This window comes from Temnothorax curvispinosus, unplaced genomic scaffold (assembly GCF_003070985.1).
Source record: "Temnothorax curvispinosus isolate PA1 unplaced genomic scaffold, ASM307098v1 QBEX01006968.1, whole genome shotgun sequence".
Taxonomy (NCBI): domain Eukaryota; kingdom Metazoa; phylum Arthropoda; class Insecta; order Hymenoptera; family Formicidae; genus Temnothorax; species Temnothorax curvispinosus.
In genome coordinates this window covers 1-8,051 of record NW_020216748.1, presented here as the reverse complement: position 1 = coordinate 8,051, position 8,051 = coordinate 1, and the positions used below count along the sequence as shown (strand labels likewise).

The 8,051-nt window shown below is 39.0% G+C and overlaps 3 protein-coding genes and 1 long non-coding RNA gene across 6 annotated transcripts; 2 read left to right on the top strand and 2 right to left on the bottom strand.

Annotated features, from left to right (window-relative positions):
- The first annotated feature begins 7 nt into the window (after window positions 1-7).
- Window positions 8-2,410, top strand: LOC112456548 (methyltransferase-like protein 4). Of its 3 annotated transcripts, none has more exons than XM_025019171.1 (7): window positions 8-294; window positions 436-804; window positions 919-1,283; window positions 1,453-1,627; window positions 1,693-1,864; window positions 1,940-2,146; window positions 2,263-2,410. In XM_025019171.1, exons 2-6 carry the CDS (start codon window positions 544-546, stop codon window positions 2,140-2,142), a joined length of 1,176 nt encoding a protein of 391 aa, XP_024874939.1. In that variant the 5' UTR covers window positions 8-294; window positions 436-543; the 3' UTR covers window positions 2,143-2,146; window positions 2,263-2,410. The 3 variants fall into 3 exon arrangements, with proteins under 3 accessions (XP_024874939.1, XP_024874938.1, XP_024874937.1); XM_025019170.1 differs by having other exon boundaries at window positions 397-804; XM_025019169.1 differs by having other exon boundaries at window positions 8-804.
- LOC112456547 (UDP-glucose 4-epimerase-like) lies at window positions 2,178-5,938 on the bottom strand. The gene is made up of 7 exons (XM_025019168.1): window positions 5,320-5,938; window positions 3,739-3,986; window positions 3,480-3,593; window positions 3,226-3,402; window positions 2,780-2,960; window positions 2,417-2,698; window positions 2,178-2,339 (listed from the first exon to the last, which is right to left on the bottom strand). The coding sequence occupies exons 1-7, from the start codon at window positions 5,489-5,491 to the stop codon at window positions 2,245-2,247; spliced, it is 1,269 nt and encodes a 422-aa protein (XP_024874936.1). The 5' UTR covers window positions 5,492-5,938; the 3' UTR covers window positions 2,178-2,244.
- Window positions 2,623-3,324, top strand: LOC112456551. The gene is made up of 3 exons (XR_003040984.1): window positions 2,623-2,715; window positions 2,798-3,154; window positions 3,234-3,324. It is a non-coding gene; the product is annotated as an uncharacterized LOC112456551 (long non-coding RNA).
- Window positions 5,939-5,946: 8 nt separating the features above from the next.
- Window positions 5,947-8,045, bottom strand: LOC112456549 (factor VIII intron 22 protein-like). Its single transcript, XM_025019172.1, has 7 exons — window positions 7,715-8,045; window positions 7,582-7,628; window positions 7,097-7,299; window positions 6,822-7,023; window positions 6,606-6,708; window positions 6,239-6,357; window positions 5,947-6,142 (listed from the first exon to the last, which is right to left on the bottom strand). The coding sequence occupies exons 1-7, from the start codon at window positions 7,792-7,794 to the stop codon at window positions 5,973-5,975; spliced, it is 924 nt and encodes a 307-aa protein (XP_024874940.1). The 5' UTR covers window positions 7,795-8,045; the 3' UTR covers window positions 5,947-5,972.
- Window positions 8,046-8,051: the final 6 nt, after the last annotated feature.

Here is an 8,051-nt window from a genome sequence, read left to right as displayed (position 1 = left end):
GTCAGGGTAATCTTCACTCTGAAGTTTGCCGTTCAAACTTCAATTTATTTAATCGGAGTTGGGGTCATCTTCACGCCCTGAAGTTTGTCATTTGAGTTCGCGCAGGCGCGAAATGTGCTGAGGTCGCTGAGGGGGTGTGATTGTGTTGTGTGATAAGTGTGATAAGGAGCACGAGCGTCGAGCGATGCCGGCAAATGGCGGTTGTTATCAGTTGTTATAGCGACCACAGTAATGTCGAAGAATTGAATTTGCATGCAAATTGCACATTACAGGCTTTTCGAATCAACCTAGCAGGTCTGGCACGTGCAATTTATATGAAAATAAAAAGTGAAATATGTATATATTCATGTTCGCAGCATTAAACATGTATATATGTATATATTCATAATCACGTAGCTTATTTTCTAATTGGATTGATGATTGTGCATCAGACAGATTGATATAATAGTAAATTGAATGTAGAACATATAAGGATCTGTGACAAGTATTGACAGTATCGTATATGTATATATGTGTGTGTCACATTGATCTCCAAAGCCAAATATGAGTATTCTTCATGTCAGCGAGGAAGGCTGGATCATATCTCACTTGCAGTATCTCAATGAGATATACAAGAAAGTCCAAAACGAAAATGGATTTTGCGCTTTAGGCTTTAACAAAATGATATTCGAGATCAATTCTCAATACTTGAGGCAAAATCAGATAGCTCAGACTGTCCAGGAGTCCCAGGACAGTACCACGATGCTTAACAATAGAAAAAAGAGGAAGCGTTCGCAGCGATTGCCGCAGAAAGACTTGGAGGAAGTAAGTAGGTTCAGAAACATATAACATTCATGCCTTAGGTTATTTTAAAATATCAGCCAAAACAAGAATTTATGTTTTTTTTCATGTAGCATCTCAAAATTATTCTCACGACAGGTTGATCGCGTTAAACAAGCATTCGGCGCAATGATGTCTGCTGCGAGAGACAAAGATCTCTTTTGCCGGAATAACTCCTTCGATAACAATGAGGTAGCACGTTTGGCATCCATGAAATTCTATCAAGATACTTATTCCGTCAAAGATGAGAACCTGTATGGATCCAACGATACTAATGATGCTATAATATCCAAGGCTCACGATAAGAAATATGTGTTTCCAAGAAAATGCACATTTTATTGCTACGACGTAAGAGATATGGAAAAGAAGATAGAACTGGGCAACCAGTATGACTTCATACTGCTGGATCCACCTTGGTGGAACAAGTCAATCAGAAGGAAGAAAATGAAGTGCGCAGAGGCCAGGTAATTTCACTGCGATTTGCTATAAATTAACAAATAGACAATATTTTAATAGAGAAAAGAGTTTAGAGAGAATACAATTGATCTATAAATTCAACTTATTCTTAACTATTTTAAATATGTCATTAATTGCGTGAGATATTTGAAGAAATGATTGTATATTCTTTTATAGTTACAAAATGATGTACAATGAGGAATTAGTCAAGATACCAATAAGAAAACTGTTACATTCAAATGGTATTGTAGCCGTATGGTGTACCAATTCGTCCAATCATTTGAATAGTATCTTCAACGAAATATTTCCATCTTGGGGTATTACTTATAGAGCTAAGTGGTATTGGCTCAAGGTAGGCAATGTCTCAATAATGTTGGGAATGCAATGCAATAAGTTAGATAACAACTGCCACTCTAGGTGACACAAGCAGGTGATACAATATGTAATTTTAACTCAGCGCCTGGCAAGCAACCTTATGAATTACTGATACTAGGATCTGCATTGGAAAACGACAAAGTGAATATCCCTGATGGCAGACTGATGATCAGCATACCTAGTGCGGTACATTCTCACAAACCACCTCTCACAGGTACGAGTAAATTTAAACAAAAAATATATTCCGTAAAATATACAATTACAATAAAACATTTGTTCGCGTCTTTAGAAATTATAAAGGAATATCTCCCGGACGACCCAAAGTGTCTAGAAATTTTTGCAAGGTACTTGTTGCCTGGATGGACGAGTTGGGGTCTAGAAATCTTAAAGTTTCAACATTTATCGCTCTATGAAATTCTGGATGAATGTAAGAAAGATGAAAGTGACGCCGACGACATAAAAAGCGAGAATGAGAGTAAAGAGCAACCGTAAAAATGTAAGAGATAGATCTGTGATTCATAAATATGTAAATTATAAGAACGCGTATCGATTCTTTATTATAAATTATTTGCATAATTTCCTCGATACAATTTTTTACGATGTATTGTTCAGGTGTTCAGTAGTTCCGTTCTTTATTGAAGTTCGGTATCCGTATGGATTCATCGTTTGCCACCTCCAGAAGTCCTGACCTGTATTCGACGTCTCACCGTTAGACACGATTGTTTGAGATTGTTCAGATCCCGCGTTTAAGGGTTACGTTACTTACACATTTGCTCCACAGTGTACTTCGCTGTCCAGCCCAATTCTTTTTTCGCCAAATCCGTGTTAGCGTACATGGACACAATGTCGCCCTCTCTTCTCTCTTTTATAACGTACGGCACGGTAGTACCAGAGGCTTTCTCGAATGTTTTTATTAATTGCAACACGGTCACGCCATTGCCGGTGCCCAAGTTATAAATCTTTAGCCTGAGGTGTTGTTTGTGCAGAGCATTTAATGCCGCCACGTGACCGGCAGCCAAATCCATAACGTGAATGTAATCACGGACGCCTGGAAAGGTATAAAGCGTGAGTATAGAAGCAGTAACGAAAATATGTAAAGCGTTTATTATTTGATATTCTCATCTGTTACCTGTGCCGTCATCCGTAGGATAATCACCACCGAATATGATCAACTCCGGCTTGTGCCTCAAAGCGACCTGAGCGATATACGGCATCAGGTTTGTGAATGGTTTTGTCGGATCCTCTCCGATCAATCCCGATCGATGAGCACCAACCGGATTAAAGTATCTTAGAGATACGATGTTCCAACTCTGTTAAAACAAAAGAAATCTTCAATAAAAACTAGAAGAAATAGTACAAACTAGAATGCAAGTGATATACGATTTCTTTCCGAAGGAGAAAACGAAAAATAAAAAATTTGGCCTTTTATTCTTAATCTGGAGTGTATATTTGTACTATGGAGTAATATTTGTACGAGTGTATAAACACCATATTATTTACGCAAGTAAAATTTTAATCGTTATTCGTACGAAGCTAGAGTTTTGCGTAAATTCGAAATTTTCTATATACAAGAACCTTTTCAGCTCTGGATATATCCTTGAGCATCTCCTCGATAAAGTACTTTGTTCGGCCATACACATTGGTGATATTGCCGGTTTCGTGTTCCTCCGTGATAGGCAGTTCTGTAGGCTCGCCGTAAACCGTGCAAGAGCTACTGAATACAAGCTGAAAGCAGCCAGCCGCTTTCATCACCTGCAAATAAGAGGACACATCGGAATTGTAGAAATGATGACCGGGGAAGCGTATACGCTTTGTAAATATAATCTTACCTCAAGCAGATTAATAGCTCCTATTATGTTGTTTCGATAGTAATGCAGCGGAACCTGCATCGATTCGCCAACGGCTTTAATAGCCGCGAAATGTATCACGCAATCTATTTTGTGCTGAAAGTGACAAATTACTCTTTTCACGAGTCCGGAAAAAACTGCTTTGTAACTCTTTCAATATTACACGCCGTATAATATATATATAATGAAATGATAATGATAAATGGAATGTATAATCTGAAATCATTAGCGAACGTAATACCTGGTTAAATACGGTCTCGAGCTTCTCTCTGTCGAGCAGATCGCAGTTGTAAAACGTGACTTTTTTCCCCGTTATTTGCTCGACCCTTTTGAGCGCCGCGGACTCGCCGTCGGTTTCTGTCACGCTGTTTGCAAAGTTATCTATAGCCACCACGTCGTAACCGCACTCCAGGAGCTCGACGATGCAGTGGCTGCCGATGTAACCGGCGCCTCCGGTTACGAAAATGGTCCTCCAGTCTCCCATCTCGACTGGACGAGAGAATTCAATTTTTTTATTTACGGATCGTTTGTCGAGATTCTTCCTCGTACGTCGTACGAAAAAAACGGATATACGTTCAATTGAATTGAAACAATTATTGTAGAATATCATAAAGAATTTGTTTTAAAAATCTGTTCTATAATATAAATTGACAACGCATCTTTTTTCCAAGAACCAAAATTTGTTTATGAAATTTCCTTATAATAGAAGAATCTCTTCATTATAGAAACAATAATACAACTGATAATCATATCGCAGTATCTGTTTATTATTAGTACGAATTCTATTTATTAGTATTTTTAATATATCAATCTCCTCAACGAGGAACGAATCTCTGGAGTAAATAAACTCTCGATTCAAGTTCTAGATGCACACGGGTCAGAATTTTATCGACGCGGGGACGCACACTCGCAAACCGAAGAGTGCAGGTGCCTAGGGCATTCACCTTCGTTCAAGTGAGCAAAGAGAGTTCAAGGTCGCCGAAACACGTGGTAAATTAACGTAGCGGGGACGCGAAGTGTTAGCATCTCGAAGTTAAAAAGGAAGAACGCATTATACGCGGCGAGTATATGGAAAAAGAAAAACAAATTATATATACATAACAATTTATATAAATTAATCTGAAATTAAGATTTAATTTAAAAATTGAGAATTTAAATATTTAAACTTTAAATATCTCGAAAATTATATGATTCTAGAATTCAAACAATATAATAATCGCGAGTATATAAAATCATATTTTCGAGCATAATCGTAATGTGTCTGTGTGTTCAGGAATTTTTCCAATTCATTAAATTTACGACCTAACTCGCGTGAAGTCATACTTAACGGTATTCGAAATTACACGGTCACCAGACGCTTATTTGATCTTTAGCAGTGTATATTCAAGTGCATTAAAAAAAATTCTAGATTTGTATCTGTGTAAAAAACCATTTTCTATGTAATATCCACTATTTAAATAAATTTAACTCAAGTTTTTCAACGGAAATCTATCGTGAATAAACCAAGACTACCTTAATCTACGCATGTACTGATTAATCACCGTTTCATTTGGAATGTGTTCTTGCAATGGCAACGACTCGAATACGAGAGTCTCTACGAACCTTGACCTTTAGAGAAATCAATCGGCATCCTTGGAACCGATTTTTCTCATTAGATCACGAGAGATTGTTCGCGCTCGAAGAGGCTTCCTGTCATTCTATTCTATATAATGAAGCTGACGCATTGCTCCAGCGGATTTTTAATTGCGATATACGCAATTCGCTTTTGTTGCAAGATTAGGAGACTTAAGAATATCGTGTAACGGAACGAAGAGATCGTTACCTCGGTCCAGGATTAAGTAAGAATTCAGTGAGGAACGCGAACAACTTTGATCCGAAGGACTCTGAGGCACTTTCGCACGATAACTGACACCGACTGCGACTCTGCCTTGCTCTGCCTTGAATAGTAGCCGTAGAGAAGCGGACTTCAGTATATCGTGGGACGCGCGAGACATCCCCTCCTCCGCGATGCTATACCGGCACGCACACTATGCCCTTCCTGCCAGCCTTGTCTTGCTCCACTCCAGCCGTCCGTTCTACGATTCTCGTCTAAAGAGTTCCTCCTCCTCCTTTCACATCGAGAAGCGTGACGAGTTTGCCATCGTCTCACGTGAATTCGCCGCTTGCAACACGACCGTTACTGGATTAGTAAAAGCAGGGGGCTCATCCTCGGCGTCTCGATTGAGCAACAGCTCAGCCTTTGGCCGCAGGAACCTGTTTCGAGGCGACTAATAACGTAATCGCGCGAAACGAAAAAAAAACACCACCATGCCGAGGGGCATCCCTCACTCGTCCGTCGAGGAATGTGCCCCGATTTTCGATTTCGATGGACCGCACGGCGCGACGTGAAATCGCGAGGAGTGTCCTACGGCGGGGGAGACAATCGGGAGAAAAATATCATACGCCCAGCTCGTTACACACGGCATTATTGTATATTTACTGCGTCGATACTACTTGTATCAATTTATGCAACAGTTCCTTCTGCTCTGTATCGAAGTAAGGATATAGTTCGTTTTCGAGCTCCAACACCGCTTGATGATCGTGAGATTGGCACGCTAATACTAGGGATTGCAGTAATAATAATTCGTCCTCGCTCATATTGAGACCTGCAAGAAAGAGAGGCACTCGTTTCAATAACTTGGAATATATTTGTTACGGAAGAACCAGAATTATCTCTGTACAATTGAAAACTTGATTTATACCGTTGTTCACATTTTCTTCCGCCCACGCGTACTTTTCGAGGACTTGGGCGAGAGATGGGGTCAATCTCTGGGGTGATGGCTGAAGAATGAGCAGTAGAAGTACTCGCGTCACTTCGCACCTAATTATAAATTTCATGATATATATTTTTTATTATATTAAATGTATTGTTTAGAGAAAGGTATTATGTATTAACTACAATTTAATATAGCAATGAATTTTACAAATGATTATAATCACGGAGCCAATCACAGAACGAAGCGAATTTTTTATTTACAAGTTAACAACCGATTGTTTTCGTTATTGATTTTTCGGAGTATTAATTTGTCTCGTACAGCTAATTATTATATCTTTGTGATAAGGTAATACCTATGTAAGATAGCATTATAGTTTCCTCTAGCACCAGCCACAACACAAGCTTCTACAAATTCTACAAATTCATTGAGTATTTGTAACGCAGCGACGTAATCTCCTGTAAGGATAAAATTATCTGAAACACTGCATATTCCAAATTGATTGAAAAGGATAATTGTAAAAATATAAATTAATCATGAGTACACAGATGAGAACGGATCAAGTACTGACCCTGTCTTATATGGAAAGACACTAAGGTATTGATAGCTTTTGACGTAGGAAAGATATCGATTGCTTTGCGCAACTGTTGAATACCGGCGGGACCTGGGCCTAGCGCTAACGCCAACTCTACTGATAAACCAGCAGAAATTGTGTTGAATCCTGGTTGATTGCTGCATCTAGCCATAGAATGGCCAAAGCAACTCACAGCCGCCTGCAACGGGAGCTATATTTAGTCCTTTCCTTTTACTTCCTTTTTATTACAAATTCATATTGCACCCAGAGACCTGTATGTTCTCTTGGCCTATAGAGGGACATCCTATGTCGTTATCTTTTTTCTCAGCTATAAGGAATTGCCTTCCAGCCTTCACCAGAAGATTTATTTCCGAGGAGGCATTTTCCAATGTGCCCTGGCATCTAGCGGCTGCCAACCAGCACAAACCTGCATATTGCCACAATTCTTTCTGTTCGCATTCGGTAGCTAAGGCACCTAAAAAAGAAATCGGATATCTTTATTTATTTATTCTTTGTTTTCCAAGTATAATTAAGAGTTAAATTATTACATAGGACTAACTATGTAAGCTGTGATTAATTCTATGAAAAAGGTGGAGAGAAAAAAATTGATAAAATTGTAAAACGGTCATGTGCTCCAGTATTAAAATAATAGTAGCAGTAGTAATCAAGAAACATACAAAAAATGAAATTAGTCAGTCGACCTTCCGAGAGGCTTGTATTAATCTTTTATCTAATTGATATTAAATTGAACACTCACTAAATTGATCGCATGCCTCCGCGACATTTGGCTTCCTCAGAAATCGCCTAAGGGATCAGAAGGGGATCAAAGCAATGAGGAAGAGAATCGTCGTTGAGTCAAAAAATTGAGCGCTTTAACTTAAAAGATTTACTTTTTCAGTTTGTTCGAGATATTGTGAAACCTCGTTAGAAAGTCCGCGGCCTCCCCGATTCCCTGATTGACGTGGGCCATCCTTTTTTTCAAACTAAAAATTGTGAAAAATTACGTGTGATGCCTGTCACGTTTGACAGTTTCGCCTCCGTAGCGACTCGAGCACGCCTGTCACGCCATAACGCCCGTCGGAAAATTATTTATTATTCCGTTCACATTTTCCGTAAATACGTCACGATAAAAAAAACGTACGACGTAAAGTAAACAAACCCGAATCCTCGTGTCGAGGATTGCAGAACGCTGCATTACCGACGGTACTCCAATTAAGTACCCATTTA

Bases quoted from the DNA above. Each gene is read 5' to 3' on its own strand.
- LOC112456548 (XM_025019171.1), top strand. From the start codon at position 544: ATGAGTATTCTTCATGTCAGCGAGGAAGGCTGGATCATATCTCACTTG. The intron at 1,284-1,452 runs GTAATTTCACTG...ATTCTTTTATAG, and splicing joins ATGAAGTGCGCAGAGGCCAG to TTACAAAATGATGTACAATG. The intron at 1,628-1,692 runs GTAGGCAATGTC...CTGCCACTCTAG, and splicing joins CTAAGTGGTATTGGCTCAAG to GTGACACAAGCAGGTGATAC.
- LOC112456547 (XM_025019168.1), bottom strand. From the start codon at position 5,491: ATGTCTCGCGCGTCCCACGATATACTGAAGTCCGCTTCTCTACGGCTA. The intron at 3,594-3,738 runs GTATTACGTTCG...TGTCACTTTCAG, and splicing joins TCGAGACCGTATTTAACCAG to CACAAAATAGATTGCGTGAT. The intron at 2,340-2,416 runs GTAAGTAACGTA...CGTCGAATACAG, and splicing joins GTACACTGTGGAGCAAATGT to GTCAGGACTTCTGGAGGTGG.
- LOC112456549 (XM_025019172.1), bottom strand. From the start codon at position 7,794: ATGGCCCACGTCAATCAGGGAATCGGGGAGGCCGCGGACTTTCTAACG. The intron at 7,629-7,714 runs GTAAATCTTTTA...CTGATCCCTTAG, and splicing joins ATCTCGAACAAACTGAAAAA to GCGATTTCTGAGGAAGCCAA. The intron at 7,024-7,096 runs GTCTCTGGGTGC...CTCCCGTTGCAG, and splicing joins TAGGCCAAGAGAACATACAG to GCGGCTGTGAGTTGCTTTGG.